The 26,522-nt window shown below is 40.0% G+C and overlaps 1 protein-coding gene across 8 annotated transcripts in view; it reads left to right on the forward strand.

Moving 5' to 3' along the window:
• Positions 1 to 26,522, forward strand: part of KIAA0825 (KIAA0825 ortholog) — a 580,812-nt gene that overhangs the window by 230,654 nt on the left and 323,636 nt on the right. For 5 of the 8 annotated variants that reach the window (XM_073678443.1, XM_073678463.1, XM_073678435.1 and 2 more), the window contains 5 exons: positions 8,338 to 8,559; positions 10,453 to 10,861; positions 17,760 to 17,919; positions 20,404 to 20,556; positions 24,498 to 24,595. In XM_073678443.1, coding sequence (XP_073534544.1) covers positions 8,338 to 8,559; positions 10,453 to 10,861; positions 17,760 to 17,919; positions 20,404 to 20,556; positions 24,498 to 24,595 — 1,042 coding nt within the window. The remainder of the gene's footprint in view (positions 1 to 8,337; positions 8,560 to 10,452; positions 10,862 to 17,759; positions 17,920 to 20,403; positions 20,557 to 24,497; positions 24,596 to 26,522) is intronic. The other 3 variants (XM_073678470.1, XM_073678453.1, XM_073678489.1) reach the window with 1 other exon arrangement.

The raw sequence follows: 26,522 nt of genomic DNA on the forward strand, positions 1-26,522 counted from the left end.
CAATCTAGTCTTATATATCCAGTGTAACCAACCAGGCTAACAAAGCCCATTGGATATAGTATTAAGAAAGGTATTGAAGATGGACTGTAAAGTGTCAGGTCAAGAAGTAGAGAGAGGAAATCATCTTACACATGTTTAACCTGCGTGGACAAGCTATGGCAGCAGCCCCTATATTAGATTGTTATATAGCTATAGAATTAACATTGTTAATTTAAAGGGTTGTCCAGTCAAAAGTGATAAGTCTGCTGTCACTCTGTGTGACTGCAGGCTTATGAATCCCCCCCAGCGCACAATTGTGCGAATCGCTGGTTTCTGACCCAGTAACAGAGGGTATATATGAGTTATACATACCCTCTGCCAGTTGGCGTGGCTTCGCTCTCCATACACTAGACGGGGCGCAGCCTCGCTCAATACAAGTGTACCATATTTAGCATATGTTTTGCACAATTTTTACACTTCCCTGAAAAGTGGGTATGACCTCACCAAAAGGGGCATACCTTTGTGGAAAAAGGGCTTGTCCGAACATGCAGCACTGTGCGCTAAAATTGTGATGCACATTTTGTGCACAAAGTAAGCCAACCAATAGGTAGTGTAAACTTAGGCTAGGGAGTTCTAACCACTTAACGCAAAATAACACATAGATACACCAATGCGGGGGTGCCTGTGTGTGAGGGGACTTAGGAGATCATGCACATTATAGATGTACCTATTGTAATGCAGCGGCTTGCTGCCTTTCTAAAATGTCCAGGGGGTGTGTTCTGGCTGACCATTTACCTCCCCCTCAGGTGACTGATCACATGACTGTGACATCATCACAGGTACTGTGTGCACAAAAGGATGTATAAATCCTGGTGGTTTTTGAGAGAGAGAAAGAGGCCTGGGGAGGCAAGAAGCCTGGTCCCTGTGTCTGGGATACCAGTAGCCTTGGAAGGGAAGAGGCCTGGTCCCTGTGTCTGGGACTCCATTAGCCTGGAAGGCAAGAGGCTGAATCCCTGTGTCTGGGATACCAGTAGCCTTGGAAGGCAAGAGGCTGGATCCCTGTGTCTGAGATACCAGTAGCCTTGGAAGGCACGTGGCCTGGAGACTACGTCTGGGGAGCCTTAAAGCCACAGCTGTGGCAGAACCGAGCTGATAGAAGCAGCTAAGACCCAGCAAAGGTAAATCGGCGCTTTAAGTGAATATTGATGCTGTACCTTGCTGAAGTCTGTATCCAAGCGGGCATAGCTGCCACTGAAAAGGCTCGAGGATATACATGTGTAACATTCCTGCGAGCCATTGAGATGGACTATGTTATAAACAGTTTATGAGGTGTAATAAACTGCTGGACTTCATATTATTGGAAAACGCTGCATGTGTGCTTAATTGTCCCGGTGAAGTGAGTGCCCCTCAGCGTGATGAATAGCGCTACCTTACGCTATATACAAATATAACACAGCCATTATCTGTGTCTTAGTAGAAGCAGCCAGAGCTAAACTCTGATTGTTGCTCTTAACCATTTAAATACCGCTGTTCCGCTTCGCCGCCATCTTACTGGTCATTTGAAGCTTAGCTAAAGACTGAACCTCGTAGGAGACTTTAGTATTGCAGTGTATAGCATAGGTATAATGAGACGATCACAGGTACAGGATTTTAGGGACTAAAAAATAAATAAAAAATATTTTCAACAAATATTAAGAAAAAATCTAAAATTTTTAATTACCCTTTTTTTCCCTATTAAAAATAAAGACTTATATAAAAAATAAATAAACATTACCGCTGCATCCATAAAAGTTTCATCTATCAAAATATAAAGTTGTTTAACAGAATAAAGACCGTTAAGAGAAAAAGAAATCAAAATGCCAGAATTGCTTGGTTTTTAGCCAATATACAGTACCTCCCTAAAAATGCAATAGAGAGCGATCAAAATATCATCTTCATCTGTACACCATATTAATATCAATAAAACAGTCAGTTCACCAGGCAAGCCCTTACACAGCTCAGTTGAGAGCAACATAAAAAAATTAGTCTCAGAAAATGGTGACACAAACTAATTTTTACCGTACATTGAACTCCATAAAAACAAAACCTGAAAAACAAAGAAATTGCATTTTTTTTTACCATTTCATCACACTTGGAATTTTTCCCCCATTTTTAGTACATTGCATGATAAAATCAATGGTGCCATTCAAAATTACAACTTGTATCGCAAAAAACAAGCCCCCATACGGTTGGGTCGAAGAGCAAGTAAGAGAGTTGGCTCTTGGAAAAATGCAAGCATAAAAACGAAAATTGGAAGGCAAAGGAGTTTGAATGAAACAGATTTATCAAACAGCATGAACCATTTTGATAAATTTGGCGCAGTTCAAGAATATGTAGTCTAAGTTTGCACAATCTCAGAATTAAACAGTTTGATAAATCTGCCCCTTTGTGTTTAAGCTGTGATATTGCACCGCTTACATTTTTGTCAAGTGGCACAAGTCTCCCATTCTCCAACGACACATAAGTCCTAGTATGAGTGAGAGGATTTGTTAAAATGACCAGCATTTCCATCTGTATGTAATACACATGCCAGAAACAAGTCCTTCAGAGATGTAGAGTTGAGATACAACAGCTGTCACAAAACTCGAAAATGCTAAACGGCACAACTCCAGTTTACTATGAGTCAAACACGGGGCTCGATGAGATGGGAGAACATAAAACACAGTCTAATTTACAAGAGATGCAAACCCAGATGGCTTGCAGTGTGTTAACTTTAGCAGAAAGCATGCTGTTACATGTCAGTCCTTCAGTTCAGTATTTTAATTGGCATTTATACAGTGTATGTTGTCAGCTATGCCATGGTGCATAATCTATAGGGGTGTGTGTATATATAGTAGACTAAGAAAACAAAAACAGCAATTAGATTGCACTTTACTGGCCTGGGAGAGATCAGCTATTTATGGAAGAGAACTCATTGGACATGTTTTCAGTCTGGATGTGACAATCCCATTGCAATTTTGAAATTAATTCAAACTTGAAACTGTTTGCTGAATCCTATTCGCTTTATTTATTTGTAAGTACAAAATACACTTACACTAAAAACTAGTTTATACAATTAATAGTGCAATTTGTGCTTTCCCATAGGGATGCAGTGGTATCATTTACATTCTCATTAGAATGCATTTTTTGTGCAGTCCTTCATTTTTTATGTAACTCCTTCCACTGAGACAGTTTTCATCTTCCAGACCAGGCTAAATTTTTGGAATTTGACGTGTCACTTTTGTTAGAAATATCTTTGGAATGTTTCTGCATATCCCAACAGTGGTGCATAGGAATAAGGATTAAAGGGAACCTGTCACCATTTTTATCCGAAATAATCTACGCCAACCACCTTTCAGCCCCATGTGACAGCATTCTATGACTTCAATTCGCCTTGCAATACAAAAAAGACCTTTTATTATACTCGCCTACTTGGGTGGTCCAGTCTGATGGCTGTTGCTGGTCTTGGTCCTTCTCTTCTTGCCATATCGTCCTCCTTCTGTGCTTCATGTGGATGACACGTCCTGTCATCCACACAGTGTTCCCCTTCATGCTTCAGTGCAGGCGTACTTCTCTCTGCCCTGCCGAGAGCAAAGCAAAGTGCTGCAGTGCGCATGCACTGGGAAAGGTTAAAAGAGCTCAGGCACATGCATACTGCAGTACTTTGCAAGGCAGAGGCAGAGAGAAGTACGCCTGCGCTGAAGCATGAAGGGGAACACTGTGTGGATGACAGGAAGTGCAAAGTGGAACACTATATAAATGACATAGGATGCATCATGCATACGAAGCACAGGAGGAGGACAGCGCATTGCAAGAAGAGAGTCATCACTTCAAGACCAGCAACGCCCATCAGACCGGACCGCCCCATAAGTGAATGTAATAAAAGGTCTTTTTTTTGCATTGCAGGGCAAATTGGAGTCATACAAGTGCTTCTCACTAAATTATAATATCAACAAAAAGTTAATTTATTTCAGTTCTTCAATACAAAAATTGAAATTCATATATTATATAGTCATTACAAACAGAGTAATCTATTTCAAGTGTTTATTTCTGTTAATGTTGATGATTATGGCTACCAGCCAATGAAAACACAAAAGTCATTATCTCAGTAAATTAGAATAATTAACAAAAAAAAACCTGCAAAGGCTTCCGAATCGTTTAAAAAGGTCCCTTAGTCTGTTTCAGTAGGCTCCACAATCATGGGGAAGACTGCTGACTTGACAGATGTCCAGAAGGCAGTCATTGACACACTCCAGAAGGAGGGTAAGCCACAAAAAGTCATTGCTAAAGAAGCTGCCTGTTCATAGAGTGCTGTATCCAAGCATGTTAATGGAAAGTTGAGTGGAAGGAAAAAGTATGGTAGAAAAAGGTGCACAAGCAACCAGGATAACCGCAGATGTGAAGGATTGTTAAGAAAAAGCCATTCAAAAATTTGGGGGAGATTCACAAGGAGGGGACTGCTGCTGGAGTCATTGCTTCAAGAGCCACCACACACAGACGTATCCAGGACATTGGCTACAAGTGTCTCATTCCTTGTGTCAAGCCACTCATGACCAATAGACAACGCCAGAAGCATCCTACCTGGGCCAAGGAGAAAAAGACCTGGACTGTTGCTCAGTGGTCCAAGGTGTTGTTTTCAGATGAAAGTAAATTTTGCATTTCATTTGAAAATCAAGGTCCCAGAGTCTGGGGGAAGAGTGGAGAGACACACAATCCAAGCTGCTTGAGGTCTAGTGTGAAGTTTCCACAATCAATGATGGTTTGGGGAGCCATGTCATCTGCTGGTGTAGGTCCACTGTGTTTTATCACGACAAAAGTCAGCGCAGTTGTCTGCGAGGAAATTTTAGAGCACTTCATGCTACCCTCTGCCAACAAGCTTTTTAGAAATGGAAATTTCATTCTCCAGCAGGACTTGGCACCTGTCCACACTACCAAAAGTACCAATACCTGGTTTAAAAACAACAGAATCAATGTGCTTGATTGGCCAGCAAACTCGCCTGACCTTAACCCCATAGGGAATCTATGGGGTATTGTCAAGAGGAAGATGAGAGACCCCAGACCCAACAATGCAGATGAGCTGAAGGCTGCTATCAAAGCAACCTGGGCTTCCACAACACCTCAGCAGTGCCACAGGCTGATCGCCTCCATGCCACAGCGCATTGATGCAGTAATTGATGCAAAAGAAGCCCCGACCAAGTATTGAGTGCATTTACTGAACATACAGTACAGACCAAAAGTTTGGACACACCTTCTCATTTAAAGATTTTTCTGTATTTTGATGACTATGAAAATTGTACATTCACACTGAAGGCATCAAAACTATGAATTAACACATGTGAAATTATATACTTAACAAAAAAGTGTGAAACAACTGAAAATATGTCTTGTATTCTAGGTTCTTCAAAGTAGCCACCTTTTGCTTTGATGACTGCTTTGCACACTCTTGGCATTCTCTTGATGAGCTTCAAGAGGTAGTCACCGGAAATGGTTTTCACTTCACAGGTGTGCCCTGTCAGATTTAATAAGTGGGATTTCTTGCCTTATAAATGGGGTTGAGACCATCAGTTGTGTTGTGTAGAAGTCAGGTGGATACAAAGCTGATAGTCCTACTGAATAGACTGTTAGCTGCTTTTTTCTTGCCATAATATAAATTCTAAGTAAAGAAAAACAAGTGGCCATCATTACTTTAAGAAATGAAGGTCAGTCAGTCTGAAAAATTGGGAAAACTTTGAAAGTGTCCCCAAGTGCAGTTGCAAAAACCATCAAGCGCTACAAAGAAACTGGCTCACATGAGGACCGCCCCAGGAAAGGAAGACCAAGAGTCACCTCTGCTTCTGAGGATAAGTTTATCCGAGTCACCAGCCTCAGAAATCGCAGGTTAACAGCAGCTCAGATTAGAGATCAGGTCAATGCCACACAGAGTTCTAGCAGCAGACACATCTCTACAACAACTGTTAAGAGGAGACTTTGTGCAGCAGGCCTTCATGGTAAAATAGCTGCTAGGAAACCACTGCTAAGGACAGGCAACAAGCAGAAGAGACTTGTTTGGGTCTAAAGAGCACAAGTAATGGACATTAGCCAGTGGAAATCTGTGCTTTGGTCTGATGAGTCCAAATTTGAGATCTTTGGTTCCAACCACCGTGTCTTTGTGCAACGCAGAAAAGGTGAACGGATGGACTCTACATGCCTGGTTCCCACCGTGAAGCATAGAGGAGGAGGTGTGATGGTGTGCGGGTGCTTTGCTGGTGACACTGTTGGGGATTTATTCAAAATTGAAGGCATACTGAACCAGCATGGCTACCACAGCATCTTGCAGCGGCATGCTATTCCATCCGGTTTGCTTTTAGTTGGACCATCATTTATTTTTCAACAGGACAATGACCCCAAACACACCTCCAGGCTGTGTAAGGGCTATTTGACCAAGAAGGAGAGTGATGGGGTGCTACGCCAGATGACCTGGCTTCCACAGTCACCAGACCTGAACCCAATCGAGATGGTTCGGGGTGAGCTGGACCGCAGAGTGAAGGCAAAAGGGCCAACAAGTGCTAATCATCTCTGGGAACTCCTTTAAGATTGTTGGAAGACCATTTCCGGTGACTACCTCTTGAAGCTCATCAAGAGAATGCCAAGAGTGTGCAAAGCAGTCATCAAAGCAAAAGGTGGCTACTTTGAAGAACCTAGAATATGACATATTTTCAGTTATTTCACACTTTTTTGTTAAGTATATAATTCCACATGTGTTAATTCATAGTTTTGATGCCTTCAGTGTGAATGTACAATTTTCATAGTCATGAAAATACAGAAAAATCTTTAAATGAGAAGGTGTGTCCAAACTTTTGGTCTGTACTGTACATTTCGGATTTTAAAAACATTTTTCAAGCTGGTGTTATAAAGTATTCTAATTTACTGAGATAATGACTTTTGTGTTTTCATTGGTTGTAAGCCATAATCATCAACATTAACAGAAATAAACACTTAAACAGAGTGATCTATTTGATCATGACTCTATATAATATGAATTTCACTTTTTGTATTGAAGAACTGAAATAAATTAACTTTTTGATGATATTCTAATTTAGTGAGAAGCACTTGTATGTGCAGCATTATAGAATGCTGTCACATGGGGCTGTAAAGTGGTGGCCGTAGGTTATATTGGAAAAAAAACTGGCGACAGGTTCCCTTTAAGGTGACGCTGCCCAAAGAATTTTTAAAAGTAAAAAATGTTTATTTAGAAATACATACTATGTATTTTGGAGTTGGTCCAACTGCTTCCCCAGGCATATCTGAGGAAGGAGTTATGTATTGTATTGCATTTGACTTGTCAGTTTTACATTGACTGGAGGCCTATTAGACCGTGCTTATAGTAGGGCTTAACAGGCCGCCATACCTTTTGCATTCGGAGGTCTTGGCAACCATTGGCACTCTTTCATTGTATCATTGTGCTTAAAAGGAACCCCAACCTATCTTTTACAACCATCTGGTCATTCAGCCAGGTATGGCGCTGACTCTGGCCCTAGCTGTTGGTGCAAGAGTTACTGTAGGTTGTCAGTTAAGCTCAGCTCCTTCAGTGATCATGCCGGGTACAGCTCCTTTGCTTGTAAGATCACCTTTATGCACTGATACGTCCATTTTGCAGGAACTCCTTCCTAGATGGGACGTACCAGTACGTTCAGTATTGGGGAGTGGTGAAAGCTATTGCTTCAGATATTACATTTTGGCTTCCTAGTTTAGTTAGTTATAAACCTAAAGAGTAGGCATGATGGAGTGTTAAAAAGGTAGTCCACCCCTTAAAAAAAAAACAACATGCCGAAATAATAAAATACTGATCCACTCCTTTTCAGCAGTGCTCAGGTCTCATGTCTACCTATATACTTCCTGTTCCAGTCAGAGGACTGCTGCTGCATCCTGTCACTGGCTCACGGCCGTGACGCTTTACTAAACTCTGCAGAGGGAATGAGTATGTGAACTTAACATAAGATTCAATGTTTTGGGGCTTTTTTAAGTGAGGGAGCAAGCTAAAACCACCATATAAATTTAGAAAAATTTTTTTTTTTTTTAAAAAAAAAAAAAAAACCAGATTATGTAATTTTCTGCTGGGTGATAGATTCCATTTAAAGATTTTAAGTTACAGCAAAAAGAATAATATTTTTTGTTCACATATAGAACAAATTTCAAGCATATTTTGCAGATTTCCTGTTTGTCTTTTTAGAAAAAATATTGCAAGTAACTCTGTATATTCTTGAAAATAGTTAGTTTCCATTTCCCACATATTTCCAGCTAATTAATGCATAAATAGTGTCTGTAACATTCGGATTAACGCAACTTTAATCTTCTTTCTAGTGCAAATCAGCAGAAACACCGTGCTCAAATATTTGAGAAGAACCTTAATAAGATCAGTGAGAGGCCTGGTGAACCAGGTTACCTCATTCATCAGTTCCAATGAGCCCATCAATCATTCCTTCTCCAGTTCACATATCCATAGTTTTCCTGATGTCTTACTTAAAGCCTTACCAGAAAAATGGAAATTTACCAACCCAAGAGAGACCAAAAAAATTCAGAAAGGTAAGTACCTGCATCATAACAATATGCTTGGTAATTGTCATACCGGTTTTGCTCTTGCTGCTTCTATAAGTTGAGAATTCTGATAGTTTTTTGGTTTTGAAGGAACTCTAAATCTAGAAGTGAATGAGTAGAGCAAACCAGAAGTGTAGTTGTCTTCACTGTTTGTTAGTCTGCAGCATTTTCTACACTAAATCTTACAACAGGCAGTAAGAATCTTGCAAAGGACAAAAAGATTTAGTCTGCTGATTATCAATTTCTTTCTTGTCTGGTGGCCAACTGAAGCTACACCCTTGACCAAGGCAGGCTTGTAAGCATTCGTCCTATTTCACACAGGGAGACTTCTGCTGCAGACAGTTCACTTACAGCCAGACAGAATAGTGAGCAGGAGGAAGGGACATGGCTGATCTCTTGAAACACACAGAGAAGATTTCTTTATATAATCCTCAGTTTTATGAGACAAAATAAGGTCAAAGATAAGGTGGAGATTAAAGAAGTAATTCCTGTGATATTTTTTTTTATCAGCTAACAGATAATTACAAGTTCAGCTATTGAGAAATAAAGCTTTGTATGTTTTTAGGATATGTCATTAGCCATTAAATATTGATAGGCATTTTGCCAGAGTACTATACCTAGCCCAGCATTTTTGCCATTTTTTTCTCAATATTATTGATCTTATATATTTGCCCTTCTTTTAAATAATTTCTTTCTGGAAAGTTACACCAGCCTTGACCGTAGACTGTTACTAGCATTTAAAGTAAACAGGCTGAAGTACTATACCCTAAAATATACTGTATTTCTGTGCAGGATCCATTCTTGATGCCATGCAGATAAAGTATTTAAAAGTATTATTCCAGGATTAGAAAAACAGCACCACACCTGTTCATCAGTCATGTTGGATATGGCAGCTGTGCTCTACTGAAGTTATTAAAGGAGCTGTCTCAAAATCAGATCTTATCCTTTGGATTTGGGATAACTTGCTGATTGATTGGAGTCCTTGTCTATGGGACTGTTGGAGAAGTATAGCACTTGACTATTTCCAACAGCCCTATTGACAGTGAATGGAGCAGAGGCTGAGCATGTGACCCTCCATTCCATTTAAGATGTGGTTCTGCAGAGCCCTGTTCTCAGGACCACCGGTGTACAAGTAGTCCCCTTTAGTATGGATTATAGATAGGAGACAAGCAATTTTGGAAAAAAAAAACCCTTTAAAGCTGAGCTGTGATACCGTAAACAACCTAGCATTGTCTTAGGAAGAAAACAGTTATATATTTTTTTTTTTTATCCGGTTAAACACATTTAATACAAAGCATACAGTCTTCTCTTTTTGGTAATGTTACTCTAAAGATCTTCTCAGTATTTGATGGCCCATACTTCTACCAGCTCTTTCCTGGGTGGATATTATAAAGAATGGCAGATATAGAAACCAAGGTCAGTTTATATTTGAAGTTAACAGGCCTGCGAGTATATTTTTCAGAAAGCCTCTAGGGAAACACTTGCAACCACAGGGAAATTATACAGACACCACATGCAATATAGCACTTCCGATATTTCAGGGGTTACCAAGCATCAACAAAAATTGGTCACGGGGGCAAATTGTATAAAATAATAAAAGAAGCGTTAATCACCGTTTTATCTCATGCTTCTTCAGTGGCTCTGCTCTGGTGCTCAGTGCCCTCCACTGGTTTGCAGGTGTCTCATTGACATAAATGACCTCTGCAGCCAATAACTGTCCACAGTGGTCAAACCCATACTGGATCATTCAGAGTTATATGTAGATAAAACGTAGACCTAGATCATGGGCAATGTTTGCCTTAAATTCATCAAATGTATATTTCTGAGATACCAGAACATGGCAGCAAAATATTAATTATTTTTTTCTTTTTCTTGTGCAAGACGTTACAAGATTGACAGCTGAAGCAGTCTCCATTGTGATCAGCAAGCTACCTTCAGTAATTGCGTGCCTGCCTCCCCCAATAAAGTACTTCTACTCATTCTCTGAGAGAAAATTATCAGAGCAGTACTCTGTATGTAAAGATACAGGTATAGTTGTATGGAACTTAATTGGTATTATTTGTCATATACTAGAAGATGGAAATGCCATAGAACAAATCACAGGTACCACCTTGTCTCGTTGGAGTAATGAGAGGCTTGCTACTGTGTGCCGATGCCTAGAAAAGACCATTGGATTAAAGGCCATGAACCTCAAGGATGATACACAAAGTGTATTGGAAGACATCGAAAGACAGCGACCAAAGTGGATTGAGAATCAGCTAAGGAAAGGCAAAGTTCTGAGCTCATTAAGGTAAGAAACTATTATACAAACAGTATACACATCTATATCTACTGAAAGGAGAGCTTTCCCACAGCAGCTCCTCCATTATGTAGTGTAATGTATAAAAGGATATGCAGGCTTACTAGAAAATGGTACAATGCATTCTTCTCAGCCATGTAGTCTGTCGCAGATATTCTGAAACTTGAACTGGAAAAGTTGATAGAAAGATTGTTACTGGATTGGATACTGCCTGGTCTTCTAATAATGTAGATCTCTATTGTCTAGCAGTTCTGTTGAGTCTACTCAATGTAGTGCCATCCAGGCATCGGGGGAGCAGCCAGTCATAGTATATGAGACATGTGTGCATATATATATATATATATATATATATCTTCATCTAGCGTGTACTGATGCAAAAAGAAGGCTAAAATGTTCTGTAATATGTCTTGCAAAATACTTCTTTATATTGCCATGCCTGCATGTCCTGTTAGATCGGGGTAGGATTTCTGATATATAATTCTCGGGAGTACTGCAGTGCCGGTAATGTGCAGAATGTAGATGGATTACCTACTTGGTGGTCAGTTTACATTTTGCTATGTGATGGCTCTGCAATAAAGTGCAGTTATTTTTACCAGTTTGTCGCATAATCTTGTGAGGATCTCCCACTGTGGAGTTTCATTTTAATCTCTATTCATCCTCTAACCATTGACTTTTGATATTTTCAGTTCACACAAAATTTGCATTTTTGCCTTTCAGATTAAGCAATCACCCCATGCGGAATTTGGTTTGAGATTCTGCAAAATTTTAAGATTTGTAGAAGGATTTGTTCTTGATTAAATTCTTAGGATTTGTAAAATCTGTCCTATTTCCATGTCATTTTGAGGACTATTCAAAAAGTTAATATTTGACTAAAATCTCTTAATTTGTAATATAAGATATGTGGCTTGGAGCAAGAAAGGCACTATCTGATTTCTGTTCCATTGTCTTAATACATTGTGAAATCTGAAGATCCAGATGAGCGCCAAACAAGATCACATGAAAATTTCAACTGACCCCTAATTTAAAAATTGCTCAGAAAAGGCATCACCTGCAGGTAGATCCATGGAAGTGGAGCTTCACTCAAAACTACACTTCCGATACAGATTCATTTGCCGATTCTTTCATTCCGTTCAATTATATTTATGTGGAAACAATCATAATGTTACACCACTTGAGGTTGAAAAACTGATTTTTTTGCTTAAATTGTAGGTAACAATCTAGTAATATGTAGGGAATATAGAAATGTTCTATTTAAAAAAAAAAAGCAGAACTTTTATTTTATGGATTTCCAGAGGTCCAGAAAGAAATAGATACCTGTACCTACAAATTCGCCAAATAAGCATTGATTCTGCACATACAGTTATATGAAAAAGTTTGGGCACCCCTATTAATCTTAAGCTTAATGTTTTATAAAAATTGGTGTTTTTGCAACAGCTATTTCAGTTTGATATATCTAATAACTGTTGGGCACAGTAATGTTTCTGCCTTGAAATGAAGTTTATTGTACTAACAGAAAATGTGCAATCTGCATTCAAACAAAATTTGACAGGTGCATAAGTATGGGCACCCTTATCATTTTCTTGTTTTAAATACTCCTACCTACTTTTTACTGACTTACTAAAGCACTTTTTTTGGTTTTGTAACCTCATTGAGCTTTGAACTTCATAGCCAGGTGTATGCAATCATGAGAAAAGCTACTTAAAGTGGCCACTTGCAAGTTGTTCTCCTGTTTGAATCTCCTCTGAAGAGTCGCATCATGGGCGCCTCCAAACAACTGTCAAATGATCTGAAAACAAAGATTATTCAACATAGTTGTTCAGGGGAAGGATCCAAAAAGCTGTCTCAGAGATTAAACCTGTCAGTTTCCACTGTGAGGAACATAGTAAGGAAATGCAAGAACACAGGGACAGTTCTTGTTAAGGCCAGAAGTGGCAGGCCAAGAAAAACATCAGAAAGGCAGAGAAGAAGAATGGTGAGATCAGTCAAGGACAATCCTCAGACCACCTCCAGAGAGCTGCAGCATCAACTTGCTGCAGATGGTGTCACTGTGCATCGGTCAACTATACAACGCACTTTGCACAAGGAGAAGCTGTATGGGAGAGTGATGCGAAAGAAGCCGTTTCTGCAAGCACGCCACAAACAGAGTCGGCTGAGGTATTGGAGAAGCCAATTTCTTTTTGGAAGAAGGTCCTGTGGACTGATGAAACCAAGATTGAGTTGTTTGGTCATACAAAAAGGCGTTATGCATGGCAGCAAAAAAACACAGCATTCCAAGAAAAACACTTGCTACCCACAGTAAAATTTGGTGGAGGTTCCATCATGCTTTGGGGCTGTGTGGCCAATGCCGGCACCGGGAATCTTGTTAAAGTTGAGGGACGCATGGATTCCACTCAGTATCAGCAGATTCTTGACAATAATGTTCAAGAATCAGTGACAAAGTTGAAGTTACGCAGGGGATGGATCATCAGCAAGACAATGATCCAAAACACCGCTCCAAATCTACTCAGGCATTCATGCAGAGGAACAATTACAATGTTCTGGAATGGCCATCCCAGTCCCCAGACCTGAATATCATTGAACATCTGTGGGATCATTTGAAGAGGGCTGTCCTTGCTCGGCGACCATCAAACTTAACTGAACTGGAATTGTTTTGTAAAGAGGAATGGTCAAAAATACCTTCATCCAGGATCCAGGAACTCATTAAAAGCTACAGGAAGCGACTAGAGGCTGTTATTTTTGCAAAAGGAGGATCTACTAAATATTAATGTCACTTTTCTGGTGAGGTGCCCATACTTATGCACCTGTCAAATTTTGTTTGAATGCAGATTGCACATTTTCTGTTAGTACAATAAACCTCATTTCAAGGCAGAAACATTACTGTGTCCAACAGTTATTACATATATCAAACTGAAATAGCTGTTGCAAAAACACCAATTTTTATAAAACAATAAGCTTAAGATTAATAGGGGTGCCCAAACTTTTTCATATAACTGTATGTGGTCGACAGGAATCAGTAGACGTGATTACGGATCAGTGGACCCATGGATGTTTGGGTTCAACCAAACTTTAGTAGAAAGTTCGGTTCGGGTACCAGAACTCTATCCGAACTTGAATCCAAACCCCATAGAAGTCAATGGGGACCCAAACTTTGGTGCTGTAAAATGGTCATAGGAAGAGCTGGGGGGCTTCCAAAGTTTCTCTCTCTTTTCTCTCTTTTCACTAAAACAAACTTCCGGGAGAAGTCCATGTTCGGAGTTCAGCACCAGACACCAGGTGTCCAGTACGAACCCGAACTTTACAGTTCGGGTGTGCTCATCTCTAGACGTGATGTCACCGTTCCCACTAACCCCCCGATGCAGAAGGGAGCAGAGCTGGAATAATTCTTTGAGTTATAAAAATTTTCTTCCCAGTGGATGGTCAGTAATAATAATAAAAAAAATGACCATATCTTTGTCGAGCTTTAATATTTCCCATTTTTGGAGCCTTTTGCATGAATTGTTGTTCAGCACATTCCATTTGGAAATGTTTTCCTTTTATTCCACAGGGTCATAAAGACAAAGGATGTATCTGCTGTAACAGCCTGCAATGGGCACATCAATTATTCTATGCAGCAATATGTTATATAATACAGTATAGTATAATACAATGTTTTCAGATCCTATAGATAGAAATACAGACAGACTTAATAAAGTGATGACCTCTGCTGCAAAGTGAATCTTAAGTAGTTTAGTTTAGATGTGACTTTGACTTCCCCCTGTATAAAGTGGCAGCTGTATGTCCCGCCTGTCTTGTACACTGCCTGAAAACATTACTATTCATTAAAATAACCTTCACTACAAAGTAACACCCAGGCTGTAAACAGTCATCTTGTATTTTAGAGAACATGCTGCCCAAAAAAAGTGAGGAAACGTCCGTCTTTGCAAAGTAATTTGTGGCGTTGAAGATTATTGTTTTTCATCATGGTGACCCTGACTTGGCTGGCTGGGTGCATATACAGATTAAGATGAATGCAGTTATTCCTTGGCTGAGGTCTGCCTCTTTCAGGGCACATTCTCCCTAATGACATGATTGATAGGCTATACCAAATACAGAGAGGAACTCATTAATCATAGCACTGACTGAATCCAATCATCTGCTTCACCTGCAAAGTGATGGACAGGAAAGGATACAATTCGGGTGATACACTCCTTTGTCAGAGGGCCCTCAACTTTTTCAATGTCATCTTCATGTACACACGTAGAAAATCCTCTGCTGGAATAAGATGGTTTGTACCTGCCATAAAAAGTAGTATAGAATTCTCGCCCTGATGCCATAGAAAGGCTCACGTATTTGCAGAAGACATAATTTATATCGGAATGGTGGGTTTAGAATCTAAAAAGGTGTAATTAGCTTTTATAATATATTGTGTTATCTTTATAGGGAAAGCTAAAAGTTTAAAAATAAAAATTACAGTGTTCTCTTACTGTTCACTTTACCACATTTATAACTGATGTAAAACCATTTTTGTTGATGTTTTACATTGGAGCAAATGTGCAATAATCTATGGCAGGGAATGCGTAGTACACATGGCCTAATACATACCGCACCACAACAAAACCTGATAAAACCTGATGACTTGCTCTGCTTAGACTAGTATTAATCCATCAATTTATCCACAATGAAGTCCATGCAATGGTTTTATATTTTACATTTATTGGCTTCTTGATCGAGAGAGATAGTAAGGAGGGGTCCATGGTCAGCCATTGGAGAGCAAAGGTCCCGATTTACAACTCTTACACGAGGGCTCTTTGCTTTCTCTTTTTGCCTTTGATCCATATAGGCTTCATTATACAAACAAAACTAAGAAAGCACAATAGTCGTTCTCATTCTAAAATGTCAAATCTACCGACAAGTGAAGATGCATAAAAGGGGACTTCTTATTAGAGATACCTTTGCTAATTGGTAAGATGGTACTTATTTTACCTGTGTCCTAATGTATGAGCGTCGCTGCCAGACTTGTTTGGCAGGAGCTTATTTTGCCCCCGAATAAAAAGGATCGGCAGGTGAAATTCAACATGCCTGAACCTTCTCTCTGGTGTCGCGGAAGAGTCGGGAGGTCCCCATACACAAAACACCGTAAGATGATTTTGCTGGTATCGACAGGTAGTTTAGTTCATGTATGCGGACTTTTATGGTCCGTAACACAGAAACCTGACAGTCTATGGGGTCCATTAGGATTTATTGCGATGTGTTATCAGAGCTAACATAGCTGTTATACCTTTTGTTAAAGGGGTTTTCCCATAAAAAAAGTTCATTTTAATCAATAGATTTTGGAATAATAATAAGTTCCACAATTGGATGTGTTTAAATAAAATGTTCCTGTGCTGAGATAATCTTATAAATGTGCTCCTGCCTTGTACTGTGTAATTGCTGTGTCTGACCGTGCAGGAACATGGTCTGATCATACCACATCTCCTGAGCAGGGGCGGAAGCAAGAGAGTATACAGATATTACACAGGGGATCACAGCTGATTCTTCTTCTCTTTTGTTCATTTACTTTGCATTTTATTAATTGATAAAAAATAAACTATTAACACTTCTATTGTTTAAAGCATTCTTACTCTGCGGCATTTTTTTCCACACCAACTTCTTATATCCATTACATTTTTCACAACACCATAATTCATCTTTGAGATATATTTTCAGGTGTCTGCCTCCATAGCTGGTACAGGAGCTCCTTCTACACAGAATACAGTATATGGACAGATTTATTTTAATTGACAGAACTGGCTGTCAATCAAAGTGCCAGGTCGTGCTTACAGCTGTTGCTCACTGTGTACTGAGCGGTGACTAAAGCCTATCCGGCGCCCCGCTATGACTGAAACCTGGCGGCTACTGGGAGGAATAAAGTTCATTTTCTTCCAGTAGCCGCACTTTCAGTAAGGTGGTCGGACAGCATTGAAACACTATTAACCTCCAGATTAACCCTTTATCTGCAGGTTAATCACGTTTGGGGACATGACAAGTTAAGTTTAAAAAAGGGGCATTGCATCTAATGATTCTTTGTAGACCTACTGGAACAAATGTTTCCAAAAGTGTCACAGCCCACTGTCTTGCAATAGATTTTAGTGTGAGTAAATGCAAGTCGCATGAAACTGCAGCTCGTGAATTTTCTGCAATTTGGTCGTGATTTTTACAGCAAAATCGCAGGTCATAAGTAGTTACATGACAGCAACTATTGTCACAGACCAATGTTTTTGGTTGTGCAACAAATCTGAGAATTGCTATCACACAACACCTCACCGTGTAGCCCTAGCCTTACATTGGTAAGGACTGTGACTTTCCATAATGTCACATATTTACTCTAGTCAATCAATGGCTGCAGCGATCATATCCCATAACTTCTGGAATCATCACTGCGGCCAGTGATTGCCTGGAGCCATTGGTGATCTAAGGTTTCTTTCTACTTTGAAGCCATTTATAGGGAACCATGATGATTTATTTTTTGAGAGTCCCAAAAGCATTGGGTAGAGTGATGGCATTTTTTTTTCTGGTGTAGGCATGAGGGCGACTGTCGATCGAAGCACATATCCCGCCCAAGACAGAAGTAATCGGTCACCTTCTTTGTTCCGGGGACTTGAGAAGAATGGTGGTGCACCAGACATAACATAGACAAGTCTATATGTACAAGGACGACTTGTGTGTAAAAGATAAACTCGTGTTGATTTTCACCTATAAAATATAACTTAAAAAAATAGTTTTTATTTTAGATGAGCTAAAATATATGTATAAAGTACGATATCCATGCGTTGACTGCAGAATGTACATATTCTAGATGCTGTCTGTTGGCAGTGGCAGCACTTTATTCTACTTGCAGTTCTTGCAGACTTTGTATTTTCTCTTTTTCCAGTGACTTTGCGATGCAAGAAGACAGTTCAGTATTAAAAGACCAAGGCAGCAGGCTCGATCTGACTGAGCAGAAAATAAACATGATGGTACTGGATATCTGCCACAAAGCAGGTGGCAGCGAGTACCTGAGGCAAATTCATCACATCATCCAGCTCAATGAGGTAGGGAAACTGTCTTTTTGCCGAGCAATTAGGTGTGTATTGGGTTGAGGCAGGCTGTGCTGGCAGCTAAGCATTCGTCAAAGACTTGGTAATACTTTTTAAAGTCAATAGCAAATTAAGCATTACATGGAAATTGGATTTTTTACTATTTCGGTTTTTTATTCAAAGGTTTGATTACAACATTTGGAATATTGAATAAAAATATTGTATAAATTTCATATTAATCCTCAACTGAAATTTAATTATAAGATATTAACATAAAGGCCTATAGTGCATTGGTTAAAATTGTACTTAAATATGATTCAGTACAAAGATTTTAGTCATTTTTAGTTTTTTTCCTAATGTGACGTGACCTTAATCTCTGGTAGGTTCTTATTTTTTCTGTCAAATCCGTATATTAAAGCAAACCTATCACATTGGCATGGAGTTTGAGCTGCCAACAGCAGGTTATAGAACAGGTGAAGCCATGCAGATTAATATATAGTTTTGTGGATAAAGAGTCTGTATTGTTTCAGAGGAACTTATTCCTGGGAACCCTGGTTAGGAATTACTTATCTACCCTATATCCTTGTAGATTATAGACATAAAGTTGCAATAAAAATGATTAAACGCTTCTTGCAAAATGGATTTATTAGAAAAATTTTAAAAAAATTCTGCTGTTTGCAATTATGTAAATACTGTAGATTTAGAATTATTCAACTCCTTCATGAGAAATGTCTTTAGTAATTAGTAGAGCACCCTTTTAACTGTTATGGCCTGCTGCACCATTAGCTAGGTACCAGCTTTTGGCAGCGTTCCTGAGGAATGGCCTCCAGTTTACTAACATGTTTGGGTTGTCAAGAGACTGGTCCAAAAAATTAAGAGAAGAGATCATTGCCTTGCACCAACCAGAAAAGGGATGCAAAAAGATAGCAAAGGAAATGACTGCTCCTAGGGATATAGCTGGAAGCATAGTTTACAATTATCAGGTTTAAAGGGAATGTGTCACCCCCTGGGCGATATCAGACCTCTATTATGGCCATACAGGTGATAGAAAAATAAATCTATACTTACCTGTATGGCCCATAGTAGAGGTCTGATAGCAGAGAAATCTGGTTTTGTAAAGTCTGTTTTACAGAGGCTTGGCATCCGGGGGACACCAAGCAAACCCCTCCTTTCTGCTTACTATTCCCCTAAATCGCCGCCTCTGTGCTAATTTACCATATTACCCCCTCCCCTGCATGTCACAGGGCCCTGTGACATGCCCTGCTCTGCCACCCCACCCGCGCATGCGCAAAGCGCCGCTCCCATGGAGTTCGCTTTGTTTCCCTCTGGCCCCGTTTGGCTGCGTACTGCCAGCGGAGCGGAAGTCTCTGTGACTCACCGTCGCTTGCGCAATACAAGGCTGCGGCGCAGTACGCAGCCAAACGGGGCCGGAGAGGAACAAAGAGCACTCCATGGGAGCTGCGCTTTGCGCATGCACGGGTGGGGAGGCAGAGCAGGACACGCATTTCACAGGGCCCTGTGACGTGCAGGCGAGGGGGTAATATGGTAATTTAGCACAGAGGCGGCAATTTAGGGGAATAGTAGGCAAATAGGAGGGGTTTGCTTGGCTTTAGAAAACCAAATATTTTTTTTGGGGGGGGGGGTTTCTATAGAGGAATTAAACAAAACAGAAACTTTTCTGACCTATGGATCAGCCAATATGTCTGGAGAAGGATGAATGAAGCATACTCTGAAATATCACACTACCTACACTGAAGCATGGAAGACTCGGTGATGCTCTGGGGCTGCTTTGCTTCCTATGGCACTCGAAAACCTACAGCGTCCAGAAGGCAAGATGGATTCAGTCAAGTATCAAGAAATCCTCAGAGAAAGTCATGCCTTCTTTGATGCAGCTGATGATTTGGTGTAATTGAACCTTCCTTTAGGGCAAGGATTTCAAGCCTACCTCAAATACAACCAAGGCTTGGTTTCAGAAGAAGTCTTTGAAGATGCTAGCATGGCAGTCATAATCACGTGACATGGGCCCAGTAGAACATCGTTGGTGTGATTTGAAGAAGGAGTTTGCAGCACCCAAACTCAAAGAATATTACTGAACTGGAGGCCACTGCCCATGAGGAATAGACTAAGATTTCTGAGGAACATTGTCTGAAGATGATTTATGCGGTTAAGCATCACATTTTCAGCAGGTCATAACCGTCAAAGGTGCTCTACTAAGTACTAAAACCTAAAGATGCTTGATGTGAATGGGATTGAATAATTCGGAGACTGCACTAATCATTAAAAGTGCCATTTTGGGTTGAATTTAAGAGAAACCACTTATTATAATGGTTGTTTTTAGTTTTAGTTATTTAAATTGTTCTTATTTCATTGGTTTATTGCTAACAAACAATTGTAAATTTTGCTAATGAACTGAATTTGAGATTGGGGTTGAATAATTTTATTACAACTGTATCTGTGCTTTTGTGCTATTCATATGCACTAATCCATGTTTCCTTTTAGGAATACTTATATGAGGCCTTGTCTTCTGAGCACTCTGAAAAGAATAAAACTTTTTCCAAGGCGTTTAAATTGAGCTTCACCACGGAGGACCAGCTATCAACCTTCAACCCTTTTCAAAAGTTTTTGCTGCCAAGTGTCAATGTGCTGAGTGAGGTATGACTATTACCATAATATTACCTATTAGGATACATTCCAGTATCCATATATTGTGAATCAATTGCCTAAATTCAATAGTATGTAGACGCCCAGACATTATACATGCTTTTTGAACATCTCATTGCAAAATCCATTATTCTCTTTACAATAACATCATTTGTTGTAAAGTGATTTATTGTAAGAGTGGCATGATTGTGACAGTGAGTTGTCGAAAATCAATGAGCTCTTCATTGTATTCTGTTCTATTGCTGTCTGTCTAGAGATTGCTTAGTTGTGTACTTACCTTAGCAATAGTTGTGGCTAAAATTCTAGCAAACTGATGTCAGATAGGTTGCCCATATACTGTAATCCTGATTCACCAAATAGTTTTAATCTGAATGTAGGTGTAAAAATGTTTCAACTGTGAGTTGTGCAAAAATGTATCGACTTTTGCCATTTTTACCCAGCTTTGGCCACTTTTTGAAAAGTGTGTGGAGCTTATCTGGGAGTGGTAATGGCGGGACCCATCTGACAAAAGCGCAGAATTAGCACAGAAATGTACTGCAGCCCCCAACTGGAGCGCTTTCCTTACTCTGGTGTATGGCTTCTAAAGAGACTCATACCACTTAATGAATATGGCGCATCTTACTTTAGAGAACCATTCATCAAGACTGGCGATCAACCCATCTACTATTGTTTTGTTTTTTTTCATATTTTTTTTTGTTTTGTCCTATGGAGATTAACTGGAATCCTAAGTCACATTATCTCTAGCATTCCTATGGATATTAGATAGAGTAGCAGCACAGATGTGCCACTCCATTAATGTATCATTTTTGTCTTTTACGTTTTAATTGTACTTAATAAATGTAGTGATTTTTTTTTTTATTTGACACAACTGCTCTGATTCACCAATGTATTTATCCTGGCGTAAACACTTGCTGTTACATTTTTGCACAATGTAACTTTTGGCGTTTTCAGCTTTGTCACGATGGGCCGGGACAGGTAGTCTCTCATACTTTACGCTACAAATCGTACTTCAGTCTCTGACTGGAGAAAGATTTGTGGTGAGGTGCACGGAAGCGTGCATCACTTTTAAATCACTCTTAATTTTTAATATACAGTACAGACCAAAAGTTTGGACACACCTTCTCATTTAAAGATTTTTCTGTATTTTCTTGACTATGAAAATTGTACATTCACACTGAAGGCATCAAAACTATGAATTAACACATGTGGAATTATATACTTAGCAAAAAAGTGTGAAACAACTGAAAATATGTCTTATATTCTAGGTTCTTCAAAGTAGCCACCTTTTGCTTTGATGACTGCTTTGCACACTCTTGGCATTCTCTTGATGAGCTTCAAGAGGTAGTCACCGGAAATGGTTTTCACTTCACAGGTGTGCCCTGTCATGTTTAATAAGTGGGATTTCTTGCCTTATAAATGGGGTTGGGACCCTCAGTTGTGTTGTGCAGAAGTCTGGTGGATACACAGCTGATAGTCCTACTGAATAGACTGTTAGAATTTGTATTATGGCAAGAAAAAAGCAGCTAAGTAAAGAAAAACGAGTGGCCATCATTACTTTAAGAAATGAAGGTCAGTCAGTCCGAAATATTGGGAAAACTTTGAAAGTGTCCCCAAGTGCAGTTGCAAAAACCATCAAGCGCTACAAAGAAACTGGCTCACATGAGGACCACCCCAGGAAAGGAAGACCAATAGTCACCTCTGCTTCTGAGGATAAGTTTGTCCGAGTCACCAGCCTCAGAAATCGCAGGTTAACAGCAGCTCAGATTAGAGACCAGGTCAATGCCACACAGAGTTTTAGCAGCAGACACATCTCTTCAACAACTGTTAAGAGGAGACTTTGTGCAGCAGGCCTTCATGGTAAAATAGCTGCTAGGAAACCACTGCTAAGGACAGGCAACAAGCAGAAGAGACTTGTTTGGGCTAAAGAACACAAGGAATGGACATTAGACCAGTGGAAATCTGTGCTTTGATCTGATGAGTCCAAATTTGAGATCTTTGGTTCCAACCACTGTGTCTTTGTGCGGCGCAGAAAAGGTGAAAGGATAGACTCTACATGCCTGGTTCCCACTGTGAAGCATGGAGGAGGAGGTGTGATGGTGTGGGGGTGCTTTGCTGGTGACACTGTTAGGGATTTATTCAAAATTGAAGGCATTCTGAACCAGCATGGCTACCACAGCATCTTGCAGCGGCATGCTATTCCATCCGGTTTGCGTTTAATTGGACCATCATATATTTTTCAACAGGACAATGACCCCAAACACAGCTCCAGGCTGTGTAAGGGCTATTTGACCAAGAACGAGAGTGATGGGGTGCTACGCCTGATGACCTGGTTTCCACAGTCACCAGACCTGAACCCAATCGAGATGGTTTGGGGTGAGCTGGACAGCAGAGTGAAGGCAAAAGGGCCAACAAGTGCTAAGCATCTCTGGGAACTCCTTCAAGATTGTTGGAAGACCATTTCTGGTGACTACCTCTTGAAGCTCATCAAGAGAATGCCAAGAGTGTGCAAAGCAGTCATCAAAGCAAAAGGTGGCTACTTTGAAGAACCTAGAATATAAGACATATTTTCAGTTGTTTCACACTTTTTTGTTAAGTATATAATTCCACATGTGTTAATTCATAGTTTTGATGCCTTCAGTGTGAATGTACAATTTTCATAGTCAAGAAAATACAGAAAAATCTTTAAATGAGAAGGTGTGTCCAAACTTTTGGTCTGTACTGTACGTGAGTCTCTTAATGGGAAGGGAGGTTGTCCACTACTCAGACAACCCCTACTCAACCACTATATTGACACATGTAAAATAAAAAAACAGCCTGTACTCCCCTCGGTCCCAGCGCCAGGTCTCCTGGGGCTAACCCGACATTATTATGCCATGTGAGCCCTGCTGCCAATCAGCTGCCAGTAATGTGCCGCATCACTCTCACTTCCTTCGGACAAAACTGACATGAGGAAGAAGCAAGAGCTGCTGCTTTCTCACTTCCTGTGGATGTTATTTACTTCCATAAGATTTGTGAGCGAAATAGCCCATTAGTAACCGCTGATTGGCAGCAGGGCTCACATGATATGGAAATGGCACTGAAAATCTGGCACTGACATCACTTGAATGGCGTTGGCAATGGAGGTGAGTCTGTTTTTTAATTTGCATGGGGGAACATAGTAATTTATAAGGGGTTGTCTGAGTAATGGACAACCTCTTTAATGAATCAGGACACACACCCTTATCAAGATATGAACAATGCTAGTCTTGATGAATCTGGGCCATCGCTGTTTAGTTTGTGACTGATGGTATAATCATATGTGTTGTTCCCAACAATGATATTTGTGATACTTCCCTTTAAAGCTTAGATGCATTTCCAGCTGACATCTAGCCTTCACTCATAACCAGTAAATAGTTTTTTATTTATTGTGTACTCGGTCATAGATAACAAGGTTTTGTAACTCGCATGTTCCCAAATATGTATGTGAACCATCTGTTTGTTTCAATCCATGATACCAATTTTAGATTAGAACCATAAAATGGCTTCTAATTAAGATGCATCATGCAGCATAAATCGTAGCTCCCCCTCTGTTTATTTCCTGGTAAACTTCTTGCTGACAGTAGGAAATTGTAAATTGTTACTGAGCATTCAAGGCATCCATTTATTTCTCCTTTCAAACAAAGACTATAGCTCTCAGACAAAGTAGTTGGGCAAATTGCCACTAACAGTTGGAATGTGGTACAAAAATTGATTTATCTTTTAATAAATAATGACTACACCACTTAGTGGATTTGTAAATTAATTGTTGTCTTATTGGAATAAAAAGTAGGCTGTCTGAAGTTGATTTATTCTAACAGGCCAAGCCCGCCTTTCCCCCATAGTTTATAATGGATAAATTACTGGTGCCGTTAGTTATGATTAATTACTATTAAATCCACCTTCAATTCTATTAGCAGTCTACCGCAATGGAAGAGAGCTGGGATTGGTCAAAGCTGCTACCTTACTGCTTGCTCGTGAATCCTGTGACCTTGGGAGAACTTCTGCTACACAGGTACCCTGTTATACAGATCTATGCTTGAAGTTCATTGTTCGAGGTTGTAGAAAATAATAACTTCTTTATACCTGGGTACATTCAGATGTTCTATAAATATTTCGCAAAATTTCTGGAAATTCCTACAACAGTTCCCTAAAATCATCTCTAATATGGATGTAGATTGTAGTTTACCTTGTAACATGTTAGTAGTTTCCTGCTATCCCATTGCAGTGTCCGGCATGTGCAGAAGTGTCTGCTTAGCAGTTCCCCTTTGGCTTTTTTCCTCGCTCTATTTGGTGAGATTAACAGGTGGTGAGAAGTCAGAGAAAAGCCATTTAGTGGTCACTTCTACCTGTGCCTGGACACTGGAATGGGATTGCTTTGGGTAGCTTGAAACTACTGACAGGTTACCTTTAAAGGTAACATCTCTGGCTTTTTTTCTTCCTCTTGGTGTGATTGACAGGTCAAAATTTGTCAATCAAGCCATGTTGGGTGAGGCGCATCCGGCGGGAATCCATACAGCAAACTCTTCTCCTTGTACCTGGTTCTACCTCTAACTATATTTCAAAGAAAATAGTATACTACAGTTAGGTAGCCTGGTACTATTTCATGTGACTGGTGGTTAGGACAGCATGAAACTGCTGACAGGTTCTTTTTAAAGGGTTTTTTTCGTTAAAGGGATTCTGTCAGCAGGTTTTTGCTACCTCATCTGAGAGGCTACTATAGTGACTACATGCTATCATACCATACTATATATATCTCTTCATGGTCATGTTGTGGATGTGTGGTTAATGTATTTCATATGCTCTGATAGGTATCTGGTTCCATACTGTCCCAATGTATAGAATGTATATATAGTTATGTCTATATCCTTGTATGTGCCCTGTGAACTGACCTTGCACGCATGCGCGCTGTGGGTCCTAGACGCTGACCGGCTCTCCGCGTCTCTGGTGCCTTCCGACGTCGGGTCACGTGTGGCCTGCCGCCGGTTGTCATGTGACGCGGATGCCGCTTGGCGTCGCGGTCTCCATGGTGACGCATGCGTCACTTCCGGTTTTCGGCATCGCGTAGTGCCGATATAACGTGGATCCTCCACACATGTTTCCAAGCCCCCTGACGAAGGGACATCCGAAACGCGCGTCGGGGCTCCTGCTCCACGTGTGTAGCCTGTCTTCTGCCCCTGTGCCCTGACTGCCTGCTCATAGATTTCCCTTGCAAATTTTCCATTGGTATGTATAGCGGGACCTCTATGGCTCTATGGCTCTATATGTGATTGCTACATGAATATTATTATTATGTCTAAGGGCACACTATGATATTTGATAGATATCTATTGATTGTATTTTGGAATATGGGGCTGTGTTAGTGACTATCTATTTCGCAATTTTGCTATTATACAATGACATATTCAACACGTGGATTCTGGTTTTTGTCTATGGTATCTGTGTTTTACCCCTTTATGCTATTATCTGTCAAATAAACTTTTGATATATTTATATATTTATGGCTTTTTGATCGTCTATTTTCTCCTTGTTACTAACTCATCTGAGAGTAGCCTGTTGTAGGTAACGAGAAGCTAAATCCAATGATGTATCAGTTAATTTACTGGGTGCAGCGGTTCTGACGCAATCAGAGCTTTTAGATTTAGCAATGCAGCAGAGCTGAGGAAGCTAACCCCACCCACACCAGCCTCTGTATATACATTGTCATATTCAATGAGGTGCATATCACATGCTTGCTGTGTCACAGCAATGATAAGCTCCTAATGCTAAAGAAAACAAAACCACGGAACTTGATAAGAGAGGCATCACTGAAATCTGTGTTTTAACCCTTACCTTATGCTGTCTTCAGATTACATAGCAAAAACCTGCTGACAGATTCCCTTTAAGCAGTTGAGGCAAATTGATGCCATTGAGGAAAGTCCATTGCTCGGGAACCTCCTCGA

This window comes from Phyllobates terribilis, unplaced genomic scaffold (assembly GCF_046119375.1).
Source record: "Phyllobates terribilis strain yellow unplaced genomic scaffold, ASM4611937v1 Scaffold_1__5_contigs__length_1240528914, whole genome shotgun sequence".
Classification (NCBI taxonomy): domain Eukaryota; kingdom Metazoa; phylum Chordata; class Amphibia; order Anura; family Dendrobatidae; genus Phyllobates; species Phyllobates terribilis.